At 41.6% G+C, this 23,654-nt stretch overlaps 2 protein-coding genes across 4 annotated transcripts in view; one reads left to right on the top strand and one right to left on the bottom strand.

The window, feature by feature from the left end:
• Nucleotides 1-1,605, bottom strand: part of LOC144597414 (neuropeptide Y receptor type 5-like) — a 26,553-nt gene extending 24,948 nt beyond the window's left edge. For both annotated transcript variants that reach the window (XM_078406768.1, XM_078406777.1), the window contains exon 1: nucleotides 1,396-1,605. The gene's annotated coding sequence lies outside the window, so the exon portion shown is untranslated. The remainder of the gene's footprint in view (nucleotides 1-1,395) is intronic.
• On the top strand, nucleotides 1,410-23,654 carry LOC144597426 (neuropeptide Y receptor type 1-like). Of its 2 annotated transcripts, none has more exons than XM_078406790.1 (3): nucleotides 1,410-2,804; nucleotides 9,662-10,489; nucleotides 19,485-23,654. In XM_078406790.1, exons 2-3 carry the CDS (start codon nucleotides 9,791-9,793, stop codon nucleotides 19,899-19,901), a joined length of 1,116 nt encoding a protein of 371 aa, XP_078262916.1. In that variant the 5' UTR covers nucleotides 1,410-2,804; nucleotides 9,662-9,790; the 3' UTR covers nucleotides 19,902-23,654. The 2 variants fall into 2 exon arrangements, with proteins under 2 accessions (XP_078262916.1, XP_078262924.1); XM_078406798.1 differs by having other exon boundaries at nucleotides 1,410-2,808.

Genomic DNA, 23,654 nt, shown 5'->3' with positions numbered 1-23,654 from the left:
GCGAGCTACACATTTCTGATTAACACTGGTTGTCCATCAAGGCCAAAGACCAATTGTTATGTCACTTGACCAGTGAAAGCAACAAGGGCAAAACTTCTCCTAATGAGTACACAGATCATTTGATGATCTACATAACTATAGTTAAGGAATATCCGCCATTAGGAGCATTTATCACTTGTGTGTGTGTGTGTGTGTGTGTGTGTGTGTGTGTGTGTGTTATTTGTGTAATATTTTATGAATCTGTGTTAATCTCACATTCTGGCACTCAATCCTATTATCAGAACCTCCACATACATTTACGATTTGAACTAAATCTAGTCGTTGGACGAATCTTTTACGTTAATAAAACCATGAATGTTAGTAAAACTCATAACTTCAACAGAAATGGTCGTGGAATATGCAATGTTTCGGCATCTTCCTCCAATCATCGATCATTTTCATTACCCAGTTCCCCTGAGCAACAACAAAAAAAACAGTGAAAGCAAACAATTCTAATAATGCACGTACTGGTGGGGCATGAATGAAATAAACGCTGCGATATTCATTCGTGTGTTTTTGAGGCAGTTGCCGAAATAAACCCGCCGTGTGGGCAGCTTTGATAATAAGTCTGTCTGCTTTTTGTCCTGGGATTGTAAGCACAAATGTTTTCTAAAAATGCATCATCACTTATCCACCAGAAACAACGCTTTCTTCCTTGTGCAATTTGCCAGACTTTTATGATCACCCTTTTAAGGTAAATGTCAAAAATTATATGTATATATAAAATATACATACATTTTTTTTGACATTTACCATAAGGGGTGATCATAAATATTTACATATCTATATATCTACACATCTATACCTATATATATCAAAACAAACGAAACCCACCTACCCATCTCTGCACAGCCGAACCTGCCTTTTGCTGTGGCACCCGGCTCTTCAGTGAATAATTTACCAATGCGAGTTATCAAAACAATTATACCCACACACACACACATATATATATATATATATATATATGTATATACACACACACACATATATATATATATGTATATACACACACACACACACACACACACATATATATATGTATACACACACACACACACACATATATATATATGTATACACACACACACACACACACACACATATATATGTATACACACACACACACACATATATATATATGTATATACACACACACACACATATATATATATATATATATATTTAATTATACATTTTATATGTTTACAAAGTGGGCACAACAGGAGGGTCATTACCAAATGAACGAACTAGAAAGCGAACATGACCGTGTAGCATCGATGCGATTATGTCTTTACCGAGTTTGAAACCCACATGCATATCTTCCCGATGCCCCACAAAAGAGAAGAGACCGAATACCTGTGATCCGCAGAGCCACGGGCAGTTAGTTGCCTCTTGCGATCATTCCCAGCCCGGCGATCCCAGCCAAGGGGTTTTCGCGAGGGACTCGGCGATTCCTCTGAGGGTTTCTCGCGTGTTGGCTTCGCTGCCCTGTCGGTGTGTGTGTGGGGGATTGAGGCGCGGTTGCTTTCATCTGCGATCCCTTCCTTCCCTGGACTTCTTCATACGCTCACTCTCTCCCCCCTCCCTCCCTCCCACCCGCCTCCTGTGCAGTGCTGGCTGGCTGGCTCGGAGCTACCACTGACGGTCACGCAGTCAAAGCCTGGAGATGCATCGCAATCCCTGCGAATCGCTGCTCTGCAAATGCTCTGCAAGTGCTGTGCAAGAGTCCTCGTTATTATCCGGTCGGACAAACACCCCTTAACAAGACAGGGGGAGGGGGGAGGTGAGAGGGGGGCTGCAAGGTGGAGAGAGATGAGGAACCATTCACACTAAGGTCTACCAGCAGATGCATATCACCCGTCCATAGACAATAGACAATAGGTGCAGGAGGAGGCCATTCGGCCCTTCGAGCCAGCACCGCCATTCAATGTGATCATGGCTGGTCATTCTCAATCAGTACCCCGTTCCTGCCTTCTCCCCATACCCCCTGACTCCGCTATCCTTAAGAGCTCTATCTAGCTCTCTCTTGAATGCATTCAGAGAATTGGCCTCCATTGCCTTCTGAGGCAGTGAATTCCACAGATTCACAACTCTCTGACTGAAAAAGTGTTTCCTCATCTCAGTTTTAAATGGCCTATCCCTTATTCTTAAACTGTGTGGCCCCTTGTTCTGGACTCCCCCCAGCATTGGGAACATGTTTCCTGCCTCTAACGTGTCCAACCCCTTAATAATCTTATACGTTTCGATAAGATCCCCTCTCATCCTTCTAAAAGCCGGCATTGTTGACAACTTCATTGTTGACAAGTTTCATCGTTGACAACTTACGATGTGGCACTGGCTCGCCAGAGACAGTGGTCTCCGAGTCTACCAGACGGAGAGAGCTCTTGCTTTCCTGCAGGCGGCGGCAGCAGCAAGCCAGAAAGTAAGCACAGTCTCTAACAGCAGGGCAGGGGAGGAGGGGAGAGAGGGGGGTAAAAGCTGGGACGTTCTCGGAGTGGTCTGGCAGGCACATGGGTGAATCGTTCTCTACTTGGGACCAGCTTTGGGGGTTTGGCGAGGAATTCTTTACGTGGACATTGGAAATCTATTCCTCGATCAGTCTGCAGCGGCTGACACTGAACCGCCTGGACTGCCAGTGTGATTTGACAGTAAGTTCGGCTCCGAGACCCGCCTCCTCCACAAGCAATAAGGGAACAACTCGCATTGATGAATTATTCACTATAGAGCCGGGCGCAACAGCAAAAGGCAGGTTCGGCTGTGCATAGGTAGGTGGGTTTGCTTTGCTTTTCATTTCCCCCTGTGAAAACCGGTCTCATTGCCTCGCCGTTCAGAATTATAAGTAGATATTGAAATGTCTATATTTTATATTTTTCACGACAAAAAAAAGGAATATCGACTCTGAATGTGTTTATCAGGAAGCGTTCAAAGCACAGGGTCGCTTTATGCAGACGCGATGGCAGATTGCTTCTGGGCGAAGTGGGTCAGAAATGTTACAAAATGCTGGAGTAACTCAGCAGGTCAGGCAGCATCTCAGGAGAGAAGGAATGGGTGACGTTTCGGGTCGAGACCCTTCTTCAGACTGATGGCCATCAAACGTCGCCCATTCCTTCTCTCCTGAGATGCTGCCTGACCTGCTGAGTTACTCCAGCATTTTGTGAATAAATACCTTCGATTTGTACCAGCGTCTGCAGTTATTTTCTTATAGAAATGTTGCAGGTGAGATGCCACCCCATGCGTTCCCCTTCACCGAGAGGAGAGAGAACTTCAGTCTGAAGAAGGGTCTCGACCCGAAACGTCACCCATCCCTTCTCTCCAGAGATGCTGCCTGACCCGCTGAGTTACTCCAGCATTTTGTGTCTACCTGCTTTTTAAAAAAAAATATATATATAATCTATCTACAGAAAAGCAGTCGTCTCTCCCGGGCAGTGGTGATGGAGCCTAACTAACCACTGCGCGAAACGCCCTCCCTCAGTTTGATGGCATTTCAGGGAAACTTTTAGACCGCTGTTACTTTTTGCGTTTCACGGTATCACAAAATGCTGGGGTAACTCAGCGGGACAGGCAGCATCTCAGGAGAGAAGGAATGGGCGACGTTTCGGGTCCAGACCCTTCTTCTTCAAACTGCGTTTCAATGAGTGATTGGAATGTGCGGTTAAAGTACTTTGCAAAGAAGTATGTGAATGTGTGCGAATCTGCCCAGGCAATTCATTTAAATTGTTTTCTAAGAAAATAACTGCAGGTGCTGGTACAAATCGAAGGTATTTATTCACAAAATGCTGGAGTAACTCAGCAGGTCAGGCAGCATCTCAGGAGAGAAGGAATGGGCGACGTTTCGGGTCGAGACCCTTCTTCAGACTGATAAATTGTTATGTTTCTTGTGCACTTTGACGCGATGTTTAAAGCCAGCTATCGCTCTGTTTAAGTAAAATGACACATTCTGCGTGGTTTTATGATTTTTTTACATAATGGAGGGACCTTAAAGATGTGCTCTCAAAACTCTTGCGGCTTAACAAGTTGGCTCTACGCACTGCACGGTATTATTGATGCACTTTGTACTTGTGTCTTGTATCTTGTGTTACTACCTCTGCCGCCTATCTATCTCCCGGTTGTTTCGTTCAAGTGGGTGCCCTGTTTTAGATTTGGGTTTTTTTTGGTAAAGATTAAAACGCGGGAGATGGAGATGGCTGTGAAAGACAATATAGACAATAGACAATAGGTGCAGGAGGAGGCCAGGTGGAAGAGAGTTGGAGTCGGTGTGATGGAGCACATTCTGAAATGGGGCATGGAGCGAAATAGACCGCGGAGCAAATAAAGAGCAGGGCTGAAACTACCAAAGGGGCCCCAGGTAAACGGGCAAGAGTGAGCAAAGGTAGCTCAGCCAAACTACAGGGGGACGACGACAAAAGTGGGCGAGTGGGGAGAAAGTGGAGTGAAATAGGTGAAGTGTGGTCTGATGCGTGATGGAGATAGTGGAAGGAGAGCAGTAAGATCAGGTCCTTTCTACGGGGGTGAGTAGGGAGGATGTGATTTGTGGGAGAAACAATGCAAGTTTATCAACTCAGTTATCCTGACGTGGGAGAACAACAACTTAGCGGCGCTAAACTAACTACACTTCGCCGACTGCCGGTCCATCAGTGCGTTCATGGTTGTCTTTAGACAATAGACAATAGACAATTGGTGCAGGAGGAGGCCATTCGGCCCTTCGAGCCAGCACCGCCATTCAATGTGATCATGGCTGATCATTCTCAATCAGTACCCCGTTCCTGCCTCCTCCCCATACCCCCTGACTCCGCTATCCTTAAGAGCTCTATCTAGCTCTCTCTTGAATGCATTCAGAGAATTGGCCTCCACTGCCTTCTGAGGCAGAGAATTCCACAGATTCACAACTCTCTGACTGAAAAAGTTTTTCCTCATCTCAGTTCTAAATGGCCTACCCCTTATTCTTAAACTGTGGCCCCTTGTTCTGGACTCCCCCAACATTGGGAACATGTTTCCTGCCTCTAACGTGTCCAACCCCTTAATAATCTTATACGTTTCAATAAGATCCCCTCTCATCCTTCTAAATTCCAGTGTGTATAAGCCTAGTCGCTCCAGTCTTTCAACATATGATAGTCCCGCCATTCCGGGAATTAACCTAGTAAACCTACGCTGCACGCCCTCAATAGCAAGAATCATTTCAGCAGATGTATTATTAATGGCGGGCATTTATGTAGTGCACATGTTTTACATGTACACCAGTTTGAGAATTAATTAATATAAGTCAAAATTAAACTGAACCCACAAGCAGAAACTCAGGTCAAACATTGGTTTCTCAATCCAAACCATGTCACCTGTCTTAAACTAATAAGCTTGACACATTTTATGTCAATATTTTGCTGTTGAAAATAATAGGGTTTTTGTTTTAAAAATAGCTCTCCCACATTGATGGGAAAGAGAGTTCGTTAAATTAAACAACGTTCAAAACACATTTGGCCAAAAATAAATTAAGAAGATGACATCATGAAGTTTTTAAAAAAAAGATCTTTAATAAGGAGCTTGATGATAAAGCTGGATTATTATGATTGCCCAGGTTCCCAATCATTTCCCTTCTCCTGCTCATTCCTTAATGTTTCCCATGTTACTGTCAGCATAAATACATTCTGTTATAACTCTAGCACTTTTAGTAGATACAAGGAATAGGCACAGAGTGGGAGCAGACTCTGAAATGTCACCATCCTTTTTCTCCAGAGATCCTGACCCGCTGAGTTACTCCAGGACTTTGTGCCCAACACTTTTAGCTTAACTTCTCTCTTTGTTCTATGTCGCACATCACTTTTCAGGGTTGCTGGACTTAACCATAAGATTCTTACATGCTGAGAGCATCGGAGTGGGGTAGGCCATTAGACTCAGTACTGTCAGAGTGCCTTGTACTTCGAACACAAAGTACTGGAGTAACTCTGCAGGCCAGGCATCATCTCACTGTCTCTATTTTATTGTTAGAGATGCTGCCTGACCCACTGAGTTTTGTGTTGTATGCAGGATTCCAGCAACTCCAGTCCCTTGTGTCCCTGCCTTGCATTTGGCCTCGGTACATTATTTTGGGATATAGAAACATAGAAAATAGGTGCAGGAGTAGGCCATTCGGCCCTTCGAGCCTGCACCGCCATTCAATATGATCATGGCTGATCATCCAACTCAGTATCCCGTACCTGCCTTCTCTCCATACCCCCTGATCCCTTTAGCCACAAGAGCCACATCTAACTCCCTCTTAAATATAGCCAATGAACTGGCCTCAACTACCTTCTGTGGCAGAGAATTCCACAGATTCACCACTCTCTGTGTGAAAAAAAACTTTCTCATCACGGTCCTAAAAGACTTCCCCCTTATCCTTAAACTGTGACCCCTTCTTCTGGACTTCCCCAACATCGGGAACAATCTTCCTGCATCTAGCCTGTCCAACCCCTTAAGAATTTTGTACGTTTCTATAAGATCCCCCCTCAATCTTCTAAATTCCAGCGAGTACAAGCCGAGTCTATCCAGTCTTTCTTCATATGAAAGTCCTGCCATCCCAGGAATCAATCTGGTGAACCTTCTCTGTACTCCGTCTATGGCAAGAATGTCTTTCCAACCAATCAACCCAATTAGTCACTATGACAATGTACATAACTCAGCTTCAGCTCTGCTGTTTAAAGGCCCATTGCAAGCACTTCGTAGACACTGGAGTTACAGCAGCTGCACAACACAACCAAGGGAGGTAGAAGGTAAACTTCAGACACACCGAGATCCATTGGACTCTCGGGGAACTCCTTGTGGAGGCTGCAGGGGCATGTGGCCTTAGAGAGAAGAGCAGCTTTGCAAGGAAGTATGCCAGAAGGTTGACATGGAAGTGGGCAGCCAGAGTGTGGTCCTTGTTCCTTCTTTCAGTGCCACAGATAGTTTAATGGCCTCATCAGATCAGCAAAGATGAGAACAAAGGCGCTGTCACCAATGCTCTGAATGTCACAGATAGCCAACTCCCCCACTCAGCTCCAGATCATCATTGCCGCAATTAAGTGTGCAGTACGCCCATTCCTTTCTGTCTTTGCAATTCCTCACGTCTGCATCTGTCCAATTTTCAATCACATTCAACCTGATCCCAAGTAAGAAAAGCATCAATGGCCGTTTGCAGGACTGGTTGATGGTGCGGGAAGATAGGGTGGAGGTGGATTGACGGCAAGTGGGTGATAGTGGTAATGATCAAAGGATTTGCAACTAGATGTGGCATGACTGGTCTGACAGAGCCAAATGGGCAGTTTAATTTGGGCACTCTGGGCAGCACCGTACACCACTGCTCTTCCCCCCGTCTGCAGCTCCTTCCCCTTCCTTCCCCATCTCATCCAAAAGAGGTTGTGCCCTCTCCAACTTGTGTCTCCAAGGCACTGTGCAGCATCTGGCAGCCAGGCATTACTTTGGAGACTTTATACGCTGCATTTTGAAGGGTGTTTCCAGATCCATCAGGACACCAGAAGCACCACAACATACCGACGTAGAAACAAGGCTACAGATGCTGGTTTACAACAAAAAAAGCCACAGAGCGCTGGAGTCACTTAGTGGGTCAGGCAACATCTCGGGAGGTGACGTTTCAGATGGGGACCCATCACTCGTTACCTCTAGCGATCTCCCCTTCACAACCTCCAACCTTATAGTTCCACAACATGCTGATATCTCATTGAGAGTTCCCAATGAGGAATGGCTGCCATTGTCCTGCTTCTGTGCTACAGAGATGGGTTTCCTGCTAGCCAAACGTGTTATCCATACCATGGTTTTACTTTCAGGCCTGTAATTGCCTTCCTTACAGTTCTCCTTGGGGAGATGAGAAGATTGGGGCTCTTCTACAACCTCCAACGCTATCCTCCCTCTTCAACCTAATATGTATCCCACGTGGACCAGTGAATATAGCCAGTATCCTAACAGCTCCTTCTCATCGATACTTACCCTTATCCTTATCCTAAAACCTTCCTGACAACTTCTTCCTTGGTAAAGCAGGACTTTCAAGATGAAAAGCAGCAAAAAAAATCTTATCGAAAAAAATCTTATCGAAACATATAATATTATTAAGGGGTTGGACACGTTAGAGGCAGGAAACATGTTCCCAATGTTGGGGGAGTCCAGTACCAGGGGCCACAGTTTAAGAATAAGGGGTAGGCCATTTAGAACGGTGTCGAGGAAAAAACTTTTTCAGTCAGAGAGTTGTAAATCTGTGGAATTCTCTGCCTCAGAAGGCAGTGGAGGCCAATTCTCTGAATGCATTCAAGAGAGAGCTAGATAGAGCTCTGAAGGATAGCGGAGTCAGGGGGTATGGGGAGAAGGCAGGAACGGGGTACTGATTGAGAATGATCAGCCATGATCACATTGAATGGTGGTGTTGCCTCGAAGGGCCGAATGGCCTACTCCTGCACCTATTGTCTATTGTCTATTGTCTATTGTCTAATATGCTCTCCACAATCCTGCATGTGGCAGGAGGAAAGGATTAACAAGGAGATGTGACTTACAGTTGCTCCTTGTTGTTGTGCAGTAGTGTGTAGGAGTTTACACCTAACTCAGAATAAAAGGATGTAGATACTACTGATAGGTGAAGTAGGAAGAGGATCATACCAGATCAGCTTATTGTCATATACACCAGGATGCAATGAACGGGTGCACAAGGGGCCTGTAGCAATACAAAATCTCATAAAAAAGATGTTTAATTTAGATAAGTAGTCATTATTTTATATTAAATTTGATCCTTGTGGAATTCTGGGGGTAATAATGTAGCAGGACTGAAGCAAAGTCATTCCTAGTGGGATACTTGCAATGATTGAAGAGTTAAATGAAGAATCGAGGCAGGCAGTTTTTATTTTCGAGAGGCAGTGCGGAAACAGTCCATTCGGCGCAGCGATCCTGCACATTAACAGTATTCTACACACACTAGGGACAATTTACAATTTTCACCAACCAATTAACTTACAAACATGTACATCTTTGGAGTGTGTGAGGAAACTGAAGCTCCTGGGGAAAACCCATGCAGGACACGGGAAGAACGTACCAACTCCACACAGACACCACCCATAGTCAGGATCGAATCTGGGTTTCTGGCGCTGTAAGGCAGCAACTCTACCACTACTCCACATTTCCGCTAAACTATTTTTTGTCTACATACTCTTCTTCTTCCTTTTCCTTAGCTATACAATGCAGGATAGGTTTCAGAGGAATAATATTTGCATGCATTCTGTTTTCACAAAGATATCATGTGCAAATAAAAGTTTAACATTTTGTTTTTCAGGAGATATGTTCAGAAGTATAATTTATCTAAGTGTTCACAGAATCTCAGTTTGCAAACCCTTTGATACCAATTAACATTTAAGCTACAGTATTAGATTATGAGAATCAAGTTATCTGATAATATTCAGACGTTCAAGACCAAACATCAGCTGCTTCGATTTCACTTCCAATTATTTGATTGCTTGATCCTGATAAAGTAATTAGGTGACAGAAAATGACCATATTTTCTCCATATTCTAAAGATAGATATTTGCAATAGGGTTCTTTAATCATGCCCAGTTAATATTATTTGAGACTTGTTTTTAGTTACTGTATTTGTGCTAATGTTTATTTTCAATTATAGGAAGATTCGTGCACATAAGGAAACATGGAACCAATGTGAAGTGTGAACAGAACGTTCTTCTCAGAAGACTACTTTGCCAAACTTTTTATAATTAACGTTGCACTTCACTAAACATTGTTTGGAACCAGAATGGATGGCACAACTCCTGTTTACGCTGAAAATCACTCCATTCGTTTTAACTATTCCGAGAGAAATTTCACCTTTGACCATTTTGACCAGTGTTATTCGCCACCCGCCATGATTTTCATATTAGCTCTGGTTTACAGTGCCATTATCATCCTTGGAGTTTCGGGCAATCTGCTTCTAATCATTATCATAATGAAACAGAAAGAAATGCATAATGTCACAAACATTCTGATCGTCAACCTGTCAGTCTCCGACCTGCTCATCAGCATCATGTGCCTGCCCTTCACATTCGTCTATACGTTCATGGACCATTGGATTTTTGGAGAGGCCATGTGCAAGATGAATTCCATGATCCAGTGCATTTCCATCACCGTCTCCATCTTCTCCTTGGTCTTGATCGCTATTGAGCGCCACCAGTTGATAATCAATCCCCGTGGTTGGAGACCCAACAACAAGCATGCCTACCTAAGCATTGCCTTCATGTGGACAGTGGCCATGCTGACTGCATTGCCTTTCCCACTGTTCCACATCCTAACGAATGAGCAATTCCAGTATGACTCGAAATACTCCGAAGAATTTGCTGGGAAGTACTTGTGTTTTGATCAGTGGCCGTCGGAAAACCAGAGGCTGGCCTACACCACGTGTCTCCTGGTATTGCAGTATTTCGCACCGCTCTGCTTCATATTCATCTGTTATTTTAAAGTAAGTCAGTAAGTAAGGAGTGCCTGGATTTTATGATGATCTGCCCCGGTTTACATGTGATCAAAGTTGATTTGGTTTTTGAATCCTATGTTTCGGTTTTCAAGCTTTCGATTCTGGACCAGCTAATGTATTTCGATATAATGCCACACTGAAGCAATTTCAAAACAATGCTGAAACAAGTCGTTCAACACAACGGCAGATATGCATAGTTTGCCAGAAAACACGGTGGCGCAGCGGTAGAGTTGCTGCCTTACAGCGAATGCAGCGCCGGAGACTCAGGTTCGATCCTGACTACGGGCGCCGTCTGTACGGAGTTTGTACGTTCTCCCCGTGACCTGCGTGGGTTTTCTCCGAGATCTTCGGTTTCCTCCCACACTCCAAAGACGTACACGTATGTAGGTTAATTGGCTGGGCAAATGTAAAAATTGTCCCTAGTGGGTGTAGGATAGCGTTAGTGTGCGGGGATCGCTGGGCGGCGCGGACCCGGTGGGTCGAAGGGCCTGTTTCTGTGCTGTATCTCTAAATCTAAAAAAAAAAATTAACATGAAGTCAATGTAATGCAAGTGAAGTAGGAATTACTTTTTGCATCACGTGGGGCAAACTGATTGCAACATGATTTCAATTGGGAACTAGAAAACCACTTAAAAGTTACTTTGTCTTGGATTTAAACAGCTTAGGGGGGGAAAAACCTGTTTCCCCGTAGTGATCAGGCACCATTGTCTCATTGAGAAATGCATGTCAATGAAAATGACAAGAAATCCCTTCTATTCATACTTGTGCAGCCTGCAAGAAAAGTAACGTAATTATTGCCAGTCTGAAACTCTCCAGACCCCAAATCTCACTTTCTCCTAATCTTTGCACATCCCCAATCCTGGGCTTTCCACTCATCACTTAAATTTCATGTTTCATGTATCGTTGTGCTTTATGCCTGTTGGCGGACCAATTTCCCTCCTGGGATAAATAAATTTATATTGTATCATATCATCATATCGTATTATAGCAGAACTATTTGTAATTGTCTAGAGCGGTGCCAGACAGAAATGTTAGCAAGCACTCAATATATACATCAAAACTTTGGCTATGTGCATCTGTATTGTACTGTGCTGCATTAAGGTGATTACAGTGAAAATGAAGGTTATGTACATGCATTAGAGAGTCATACAGTCCTAGAGTCTTACAGCATGGAAACAGGCCCTTCGGCCCAACTTACCCACACCGGCCAACATGTCCCATCTACATTAGTCCCATCTATCTGCATTTGGCCCATATCCCTCTAAACCTGTCCTATCCATGTACCTGTCTAAATGATTCTTACAAATACAAATGCATTAGAACGTCAAGTGTGCATGTTATAAGTCTGTACAAATTTATTTGGGATATGTGAAGTCTTTGTTACATTAATATGATTTAAAAACCATTTTAACAATACTAATTAAATGAAGCTTATTTAAGAGATATCTGGATATCAACTATATGACGTAACATTTTCCAAAATCTGAATTCAAATCACAACGTTAGCTGTCATTTAAAAGTCTATAAATGTAACAAGAGTGAGAGAAAATTGGCTGTGCTGATTATTTCTCTACTTTCCAATTATGCTGTAAGATTGCAGCATTTTCAGTTGTTAAATGTAACAACGACTACTTTCGTTCAGAGTAAACCATCAAAACTGTCCAAATGGACCACATTGATTTGACTGTAATGTAATAGTTTATTTTATTTTCATTTCTTTTTTCACTTGTGAAGGACAATCATCATCAGTGAAGGGACAACATAATATATGGTGTCCCTTTGATAGAAATGTTCGCTTGTCTGTTGATTTGCTTTATGTTTCCTGCATATCTTGCTTTAAGATTTCCACCATTAGCAGTTTGTTCTGCTTTTCACAAACTTTAAGCTTTCTGATGGGTTGACTGGGGAACATGAGTAATATAATTGCTGAGATGAAAGCAATCTTTGTCACTGACTTCCCGATAAGATTACTCTGTTCAATAACATAAGGATGCTTGGAGAACTGGCGGCAAGTTGCAAAAGTAAATGGAAAAATACATTAAGGTAACTAAATGGTTGTAACCTTCCTAGCTACTTTAAAGAAAACGCTTCATATTCTCAGAGAAAATAATGACAGACAGCTATTAAGCTGATCATTCATTCATTAGTGTAAGAAAATAACTGCAGATGCTGGTACAAATCGAAGGTATTTATTTCACAAAATGCTGGAGTAACGCAGCAGGGCAGGCAGCGTCTCAGGAGAGAAGGAATGGGTGACGTTTCGGGTCGAGACCCTTCTTCATTCATTAGTTATTCACAGAGCTAAATAATTATCTGCTATATTACACTGATATTCTAAATATTCTCTCAAATTTCCCAATAAGGCTTAACCACAGGTACACTACATGCAATAAAAAATGTTCATATGTCATTATTTCTTACACAATCATAAATCTTGTCTTGATGAACAAAATCATACACTTTACCACATAAAATAAATATTCCCATATTATCTCAATCTTTTTAACAGGATATCAATTACTCCTTGCCAAATCATTTTTATTTACCTCCCACAGACAATCTTGTGATTACAGCTTTCTATTAGATTTAAACAGAGCTCAAAATCAAATTTCATCCAATAAATTACAGAAGTATAGACATGACTGTGTTAGGTTCTTGTATGAATACTTAAAAGGTTTGAATGAAATTCCTTTCTGCTTTCATAACGAAGATATTAATTTATTTAAAATTAATTAGTTATAAAGAAAAAAGGTTGAAAATATCTTTAAAACACAGACACGGGCGGCACGGTGGCGCAGCGGTAGAGTTGCTGCCTTACAGCGAATGCAGCGCCAGAGACTCAGGTTCGATCCTGACTATGGGCGCCGTCTGTACGGAGTTTGTACGTTCTCCCCGTGACCTGCGTGGGTTTTCTCCGAGATCTTCGGTTTCCTCCCACACTCCAAAGACGTACAGGTATGTAGGTTAATTGGCTGGGCAAATGTTTTTTAAAAATTGTCCCTAGTGGGTGTAGGATAGTGTTAGTGTGCGGGGATCGCTGGGCGGCACGGACCCGGTGGGCCGAAGGGCCTGTTTCTGCGCTGTATCTCTAAATCTAAAATCTAGACACAGGAATATAAAACTATCCAAGTGAAACGGGTCCTGTTTCCGTGCTGTATGATATTGACTATATTAAGATATATAAATATCCGATCTAAACTTTTGTCAGATATATAAGTGTCTGTGAAGATAATTTATAAGAATTTCAGGCTTTTAGCGATGTTTTCAACAATGATACATTCAATGGTGGTGTCCCATGCAGCTAAAAGGAGATGTTTCAGGTTGTTACAAACCATTGGGTCCATGCACTGAATGCCTGGTTGACGCTGAAGTGAAGAAGTAAATCAAATCCGCATCATGTGTTAGCCTTCTTGAGCAAATTCTTAATGTTTTCTCCCAGCATTCTCCCAGCTTTGCATGGGGCACACGAATCAGCATGAAAGCTTCCTTTTATTGCCAGAATGAAGGCTACCTTTGGAGCTATTTTTTTTCACCAATGAATAGAATGCAATCATTTTTTAAAATAGTCACGTCAAAGATTTGATTAACAATTGTCAAGGTCCCTATCATAGCATACATGATAAAGATATTGAGGAGTGGAAAAGGTTAGCAAAGAACTACTGCTTATCTAACCACACAGTTGTTTTGAAATTGTAACAATGTAGAGGTTACTGCAGAGAGATTATCATACGCGTTATTTAGGTGACAGAGTTATCTCTTGAAGAGGAACCACCTATTTCCTCAATCTTTACAATCTCTTTAACAATATGATCAAAAGTCATGTTTTAATCTTACAACAATCCTTGACTGCAACGCTTTATATTGTGATGAATGAGCAATTAGATTTAAGCTGATTTGTTTAATGTAACAGTGATTTATTGTGACTTTGGAATTGAATATCTAACACGAAGTGATCACATTCTGACAAATATCTTGACTTTGAGCAGCGCTGGAAAGAAACACAAGCTAAACAATTGACTTCAGCCTCACATAGGAAACCCCCTGGCATTTACAATTCACAAGTTCAGAAACCATGGCGAGCTGCAGAGCCAACACATTGTCAAAATGCCAAATGTGGCACCTTTGAACCGAGCAGAATTAGGTTTCAACTTTCGTTTCACAAAAAAACTTCATTACCATTCATTTCATGAATTGCTGTGCATTTCTCAATTGCTTTGATGTGATTACTTAGGAAAAATTTCCAAGTCACAGAGTCATAGAGCCCAGAAACAGGATTTTAGTCCTACTGAATCAATGTCAACCATCAAGTACCAGTTCACTTTATTCCTACTCCAGTCCCATTTTACTTTATTTTTTTCGTTTAGTTTAGAGATACAGCGCGGAAGCAGGCCCTTTGCCCCACCGAGTCCGCACCGACCAGCAATCCCCGCATGTTAACATTATCCTATACACTCATTCGGGACAATTTACACTTATACCAAGCCAATTCACCTACAAACCTGTACGCCTTTGGAGTGTGGGAGGAAACCGAAGATCTCGGAGAAAACCCACGCGGGTCACGGTGAGAACGTACAAACTCCGTACAGACAGCACCCATAGTCGGGATCGATCCTGGGTCTCTGGCGCTGCAAGCGCTGTAAGGCAGCAACTCTACCACTGCAGCCCTACTCTCCTCACTTCCCCATGAACTCTCTCCAGGCTCTACCAACCGCCAAGGTAGACACAAAATGCTGGAGTAACTTCTAGAAGGGTCTCGACCCGAAACGTCACCTATTCTTTCTCTCCCAAGCTGCTGCCTGACCCGCTGAGTTACTCCAGCATTTCGTGTCTACCTTCGATTTAAACCAGCATCTGCAGTTTTTTTTCCTACCACTTGGGGCAATTCACAGCAGCCGATTACCCTACCAACCTGCATGTCTTTGGGGATGTGCGAGGAAACTGGAGCACCCCGAGGAAACCCACAAGGTCCCAGGGAGAATGTGCGAATGGCATACAGGTAGCATTAGGGTCAAAACACAGGGGGTATGTGAGGGAGAACTCATTGGTTTGCACTTTCACACAGCTAGGAAAGGCACAGTGGTCAGAATAGCCTCTGACTGCAGGAACCTGAGGCCTGATTTTCTCTTTTACCAAATAGTCAGCTTAACTCCTGGAGCAGAAGCAAGCAGAACCAAGCATGCTGAATGCTGATCAGTTTTAAGTGAAGCATTTAAGAAGCATTCTCACCTATTTACTCGGTCTGTAGTGGTAAAGTTTACTTCGTTTTTATCCATTCAGCATTATTCAAACAGTGTCACAAAACTCTCTGTGAAGGGAAACATTTCACAGTTAATTTCTTTTCCGTTTGATCTTGTTTACTGGAAAGTACAAGGAGGGCTTGAACATCTGTCCAATAAACTGTTTCATAAATTATTTCCTCCTGGCTGCATTTAAACCCATCACTTTCATCATGTATTGCACCGATAGAAATCAATATTCAAAATTTATATTTACGGTTTTCTGGATTAGCTTTAACATCCTACAACATTAGAGAGTAACAATTTGGATTGCTAAATGATGAGAAAACTATTTCTGATAGGAACTTAAAGCAAGTGTTAAGCTATGATATTTTTGTAATGTTCATAAGATCATAAGATCATGTGATAGGAGTAGAATTAGGCCATTCAGTCCATCAAGTCTACTCCGCCATTCAATCATGGTTGATCTATCCTTTCCTCCTAACCCCATTCTCCTGCCTGCTCCCCATAACCTCTGACGCCTGGACTAATCAAGAATCTATCTAACTCTGCCTTAAATATATCCACTGGTGACCTCCACAGACTTCTGTAGCAAAGAATTCCACAGATTCACTACCCTCCAACTAAAGAAATTCCTCCTCATCTCCTTCCTAAATGTCCTTCAATTCTGAGGCTATGACTTCTAGTCCTAAACTCTCCCACTAGTGGAAACATCCTCTCCATGTCCACTCTATCCAAGCCTTTCATTATTCGGTATGTTTCAATGAGGTGCCCCCTTCATTCTTCTAAACTCCAATGAGTACAGGCTCAGTCCCTACAAACGCTCATTCCCAAATGTTCCCAAAATATTACACTGAATTAAAATAAATCATGTTTAATAGGTTCATGTATAAATTCCATTGTTTATATTTCAGACATTGATTGAGTGTAGGAAGTGTGGAAAGCAGAACAAAACAACTGGGGCTGTTGAGAATTGGAAAACTCAAATCATTAAATCTCCTGACAATTAGTGTTCTTGAGTCTCGCAGCATTGAAGGAGGAGAGGGAAAGAAGAAAGGTTAACAGGGGAATGCTGAATGAGAAATTATGGCCATGAATAGTGACAGCCAAGTGGCTTGTTGGCACATTGGCTTGAAACAAGTTACAAATTCAACCCATTCAGATACTGGGAGTCTACAGAGACCTTAAGCAGCACAGCCGTCTTTTATTTTATTCCCAGTTCCCTCTTTCTAGACTGTTTGATAGCAACAATGGAGTTTCCATTAGCAACACAAATACAGTAAGCAAAAGAGATGAACGCTTTGAAGTCAGTTACAGCAAGAGAGAAAAAGGATTAAGGATTCTCCTACTCACTGTTAGCAAATTCATAACAGTGCTTTTGAAGCTTTTCTTCACCTGTCATTTGTGGTGATACCCTAAGTGCAGGATTAAGAATCAACTTCAGTGTTTCACTAGAAGCACTGAAGAAATAAATAAAGAATATAAATGTTGCTCCTTGCCGGGATCCACATTGGAATACTTAGTTATAAAGCTGTACACATGGATTCGGGTCCTTCTGCCCACTTTGTGTCAGTGGTTATGGGGAGAGTGCAGGAGAATGGAGTTAGGAGGGAGGGATAGATCTGCCATGATTGAATGGCAGAGTAGACTTGATGGGCCGAATGCCCTAATTCTACTCCTATCGCTAATCACCTTATGACCTTGTCCATGCCGACCAAGTTGGCATTTTGGACTAGTCACGTTAGCCTGAATTTGACCCATAAAAAAAAAGTTTAAAATGCTCACAGGAAAGGGGGAGACTTGACACCTCTCCAATTTACACACTGGTCATTAATTTCAACTTTTTTTTTCAGAAAACATTTTCTGTATATTTTAAAATATTACAATTAACAGGATTTAGGGGATGTTTCCAAGATAGACTAATTCAATTACCAATGAATAAAGCAAAGACTAATTTATTGAACAGTGGAAATTATTATAATTTCAAGTTGATTGTAGCTTTGAGATGATGTATGAAGATATTGTACTTTATATTTCATTAATAGTTTCTCTATGGTGTTGTGCAATGATTTACATGAGCCTCAATCCTTCTTAAGTTAATTCATTTTAGAGAACACTGTTAAGGACATCATTGTTAGTAACTCATTGTGTACTTTGATTGCCTGAAAGAATAGCTAATATTGTAAGTTTGTGTCTTTTTTTAACTACTTGTATTTTCCTCTGCAATTCCTCTGCATTCCCTGTGTAAGAGGATTCCTTTATGAATATGCTCTCAATGGAATTAAGTTATAGTTGACATTTTGCCCAAGTGTGTATTCTAGTATGCAATTCTACAAATAATTAGGAAAACTAACAGAATGCAAAGGTAGGAAGGCAAATATTCCAGTTCAGTCAGACAACTGGTGAGACAACATGTGGACTGCTGTTGTAGGAAGGAACTGTAGGTGCTGGTTTAAACCGAAGATGGACACAAAACCCTGGAGTAACTCAGCGGGACAGGCAGCATCTCTGGATAGAAGGAATGTATAACTTTTCGGGTCGAGACCCTTCTTCAGATTGATGTGGACTGCTGTGTACCACATCAGTTTCCTTATTAAGAAAGAATGTTAATGTATGTTCAAAGTAGTTCAGCGAAGGCTTAGTAGATTAATACACGGTGTACATTTTATCTTATGAGGAACGTTTGGACAGACTAGGCTTGTATCTGCTGGATTTTCAAAGAGTCAGTTTTGATTGAAACATGCAAGAGGGATCTTAACGGTGGATGTGTAGGGGTTGCTTCCTGTTGTGGGAACTAGGGCACACTATTAAAAACTTAACATAAGGTATCTTTTTTTTTCCTCCCAGAGTCATTGAGGATGGAAACAGGCCCTTCAGCCCAACGTCCATGCCAACCTAGTTTTATAGTTGAACCAGTCCCAATATAGACCTTTATATTTCCCTACTTCAAACGGTGAAGGAAGCAGACTCCTTGACTATTTTTAAGGTGGAGAGAGTTAAATACTGGAAGAGCAAAGGGGTGAAAGGTTACCATGGAAATGCAGATTTGACGTTATAGTCTGATCAGCCAAGATCTTATTGAAAGATGGAGCAGGCTTGAGGAGCCAAATAGCCTATTTCTGCTCCTGATTCTTGATGCGTTGGCATAGGCATTGACCCTATTCAGGCCATTCAAAGATGCACTGCCGAGCCTGACCCTGTAATCTTCTAGTAAGAAGAACCTTCAACGAGGGTCACTGGTTGGGAATTAGGAGCCAAAACCTTGGATTTGTTCCACAAGTCAGGATAGTGCAGCCAACTGGGCATTCCTTCTATCATGCAGGAAGAGATGAGCCAACTCAGCAGAAACTACAGGAGGACTCTGTGCATGACCTGGACTGCAAGACGGAGCTGATAGTTCATTAATCCATTTACTGACTTGGGAGCTGTCGCCCTCGAGAAATAATAATTCTAGAAAAGAATATATCCTATAAATTTAATGCTTGAATGTCTAAATATATAACTTGTTAAAAATAATGGGTCGACACAAAATGCTGGAGTAACTCAGCGATTGCAGGCACTGGAGAGAAAGAATGGGTGAAGTTTTGGGTCAAGACCCTTCTTCAGACTGACCCCCTCTGTGATTCCTCCTTCCCTCCGACACCGCTAAGTTGCTCCAGCATTTTGTGCCTACCTTCGATTTAAACCAGCATCTGCAGTTCTTTCCTACACAGTTGCTAAAAATAATCTTGTTTTGTCTTTAAAAGATATACGTGCGGCTGAGGAGGAGAAACGACATGATGGACAAGATGAGAGAGAATAAATACAGGGCAGATGAGAACAGAAGAATCAACATTATGCTAATCTCCATAGTAGTTGCTTTTGCAGTCTGCTGGCTACCTCTCAACATCTTCAATGCTGTTTTTGATTGGAACTATGAGGCCATTAACAATTGCCATCACAACCTGGTTTTCTCCGTTTGTCATCTGACAGCAATGCTCTCAACCTGCACAAACCCCATTTTTTATGGATTCCTCAATAAGAATTTTCAGAGGGATTTGCGATCAATTCTCCATTACTGCAAATGCAGCCCCAGTGTGGAGGACTATGAGGCCATTGCCATGTCAACCATGCAAACTGAGATTTCCAAGAGCTCTCTGAAACAGACAACACAAATTGCTTGAGATTTGTTGATTTCAAAATCTTGTTTGAGCATGAACAGTAATTAATTCCTGGACCTCTGCCACTGAATGTCACAAGGGATCTTTCTATCTACCTTCATGAACTTTGTACTTTATCTGTTAAACAGGAGATTCCTTGCAACTTGGTTTTACAACTTGTTCCTTACAACTTGTACTCCATAATGGATAAATCTTACCTTATTTTGAAGAAGACTTTGCTAAAATAGCTAGAGATCAGAAACTTTACAACACAAAACTTCTATCTTTTTCTTCATGTGCTTTTTGGCAACGGCATTTTATTAGCTACCTGCACTATATTCAAATTATATTCTGTTAGCATGCATTTTGTTTTCAAAATCTTCTGAACATATTAACGAAAATAGTTGTCTCTAGTGATTCCTGCCAAGGAGAAGTGAAGTGGAAGGTGTTAGCTTTCTTCCCAAGTTGAAAGGAAAATGAAAGGACCATCTACCTCATTGCCTCCCAGCAGCAGAGTAAAGGATGATTGGTGTTGTTTTTCCTGGGCAGATAATGGTCAATGATAGAAGGACTTGTAAATATGGAAGTCATTGATTTTGAGAAACCATTTTGTTTCACAAAAAAAAGTATTTTCTCTCACAGGTTTGATTTTACAAGTTCATTCCCATTCTGCACCAAGTAAAATCTGCAGCAGATACCATGAACCAAAAAAAAAATTGATGTGATAACAATCTTTGGGTTATCCTGATAAAGTGTACAATTATAAGACCAGTATTGTTCAATTGTTGTATATTTAGTGCATGGCATTGTTTGGAAAGAATAACTTTTATCAGCATTATTTTTCAGAATGAGATACTTAATAAGAAATGTCTACTATCGCCAGAACAAACAAGTCATTGACACTCAAACTGAATCAAAAGAAAAATAACCAATACCTGCTTTTGATAGTGAAATGTTGCCAAATTATTTAAGTTTATTAATTTAGATTTATGTACAGTTACATGACTTGTGAATGAGTTATTTTACAATCTCAGCTTAATGTAAAGGACTTGATGTGTTTAGCCTGCGCATGCTTTGTGGATAAAGTTATGCAGGGATTAGCATTGGCTGATGGTGCAAATAACAACAGAGTATTTAATGTTCTGTTTAGGAAACGAATAGTTATCTTCAGAAATATCACAGAGAAAACATTTACTGCCACTGGACCTGAACAGATCATGATGGCCTCAATCTAATTCTTTATCTGCTTTGAAGCACGGTACTGAACTGTTTCTGAAGAAGGGTCCCAACCCGAAACATCGTCTGTCCATTCCGTCCCCAGATGCTGCCTAACTTGCTGAGTTATAGAGCACTTTGTGTTTGTTTTATTTTTACAGCATCTGCAGTTCCTTGTTTCTCCATCGATCTGTACTGTGTTGGCGTATCTCATTCAGAGCACAGGTAAAAAAACACCCTGGGTCAAAGATGGGAAAATCATACCGATTTCAAAGAATACTCTGTTTGAAGTACCCCTGGGTTGCAAACTGCATCATATTAATGTAAATCTTTCTGTCTTTCCACTTCCTGTGCTGGAAGTCCGTATCTGTTTTATTCGAGTAAGAAGTGGATCACATTCATCTTCGATATCCAGTGTGGTGTAGCTTAATTAAACTCGCTGTGTCTAAATGGTGAATTGCGGCTATTATGGTATAGGAGTCAAATGCTCCTGCGAACCCGTCTATATGAATCCATGGCTTTGTGGTGCCTTGATATTACCTGTCTCTGCGATAGTTTAGTTATCGTTGCAAATACATAACAGTTTGTGATTTTGTGTGGTGTTATGTATGCATGTGTGTCCATGTATGTGCACCCATGTGCGTGCGTCTGTGTGTGTGCTTGTGGGTGCGTGTGCAAGTGTACAGAATCCTCAAACCTGTTAACTCCCTTGTTGAGATCCACAAAGTCAAGTGAGGAAGAAATCTAAGCGGGGGAAGATCAGAATAACACCAAACAAAAATAAATGTAACAGTTTTTGCTAAATTTTAACAAAACTACTAGCTTTGCTATTTCCTTGGTGTAATAAAATAAAACAGATGTGAGCCTGATCTAAAATCTCTGTCGGTATGTTAACTTGTCTCAGTTGACAATGACTAGAAATATGAAGCACCATTTTGCGGTCTCAATACTCACTCCTTGATGTGAGGATATATAACCAACTTTGTGCAATACTGATGGGATTCTGCATAGAGGTAGATGCTCTTTGAATGTGAAACAAGATCATTGTCCAAGATTTCAACGACCATTGAAGAATGTCAGAGTCCTGAGAATCCTTCCTCAGCCTAGCTCTGTGCTAAATGATTGCCACCGTGATTTAGATAATAATTTGAAACTTGATGTTTAGTGCGCGAGTGCTTTCAGAATGAGGTCATCAAACATCAAATAAATGTAAACCCTTTCTGGAACTGACAATGTATAACAGGAATAAATAATGTAATCTTCGAGGCATTCTACAAAATATCAGTAGGATCTCTGAAACAGTTAAAATTGATAGGAATCAGTGGTTTTACGTACCGGTTATTTTCCAGCAATTGAATGCACATTGGATTGAAGTAACGTTTTACATTAGAATCTCCATTATCCATCTTAATGAAGGAGAGCTCTACATTGCGCTTTTACAAACTGTTATAATTAATGGAAGGAAGGCAAGGACCATGCAGCTAAACATCAATTGAGAAACAAATTACTTGGACTGTAAGGTTGATTTAATTCAGCTCGATGAAGACCAGTGTGGTGAGCTATGCAATTAACCAATGTCTGACATAAGACTCTGTTCAGTAGATTTCTAATAGATAATTGGGAATGTGAATAATTGAACCTCACATCATCTGTGGTGCTGGCTGAGGAAGAATTCCTCCTTTAAAGAAACATGCACATCTAATAGCCAAATATTGAAGTGGATTATCTCACCGTTATTTCCTTCTCTGTCAGACACTGAGAATCATTGTTCAAACACAGTTGCACTCACATTTTCAACAAAAAAAAGAGTGTTTGGACAAGGGCTAATGATCCAACTCTTGAACATTGAGGTCAGAATGCCAAATTGGAATTGAGGTGAAGCTGTGCACTTCCGAATCTCACAAGCAGTGGTCACTCAAAGGCTAATGGGGTGTAACTACAAACACATGACGCATAACATGAGTGACACCATTACACTAATCTACACCTGCCTTAAAAAATAGCTGAATGAAAAGCAGAGCTTTATTATTGCATGAACATGTTTTTGCAGAATATCTTGATCACTGACTTTTCAAGGGGGTGATGTTACTGACAGTGGAGTTTTTAAATGCCTTGCTAAGGATGCTTAGCAACAAACACAGATTTGAAAAAAAAAGTAACATGGTAAAGCAAGGGCAGGGAGTGTCGTGTGCAATTAGCCCAGACTATTCAACACAATGGTGTCAATGGCTGAATTTCACGTTGCCAGCTCATGGTAATGATTTCAGCACTGAGCTAGCATGAATTCACTGTTTTTACTGGTACCTTCCCCTGCAACCGCAGGAGATGCAACACCTGTCCCTTTACCTCCTCCCTCGGCTCCATCCAAGGACCCAAACAGTCTTTCCAGGTGAGGCAGAGGTTCACCTGCACCTCCTCCAACCTCATCTATTGTATCCGCTGTTCCAGATGTCAACTTCTCTACATCGGCGAGACAAAACGCAGGCTCGGCGATCGTTTCGCTCAACACCTTCGCTCAGTCCGCCTTAACCAACCTGATCTCCCGGTGGCTCAGCATTTCAA

The sequence above is a fragment of the Rhinoraja longicauda genome, chromosome 1 (genome assembly GCF_053455715.1).
Source record: "Rhinoraja longicauda isolate Sanriku21f chromosome 1, sRhiLon1.1, whole genome shotgun sequence".
Classification (NCBI taxonomy): domain Eukaryota; kingdom Metazoa; phylum Chordata; class Chondrichthyes; order Rajiformes; family Arhynchobatidae; genus Rhinoraja; species Rhinoraja longicauda.
The sequence above is the reverse complement of the archived record's forward strand: the minus strand, read 5'-3'. Positions and strand labels throughout refer to the sequence as shown.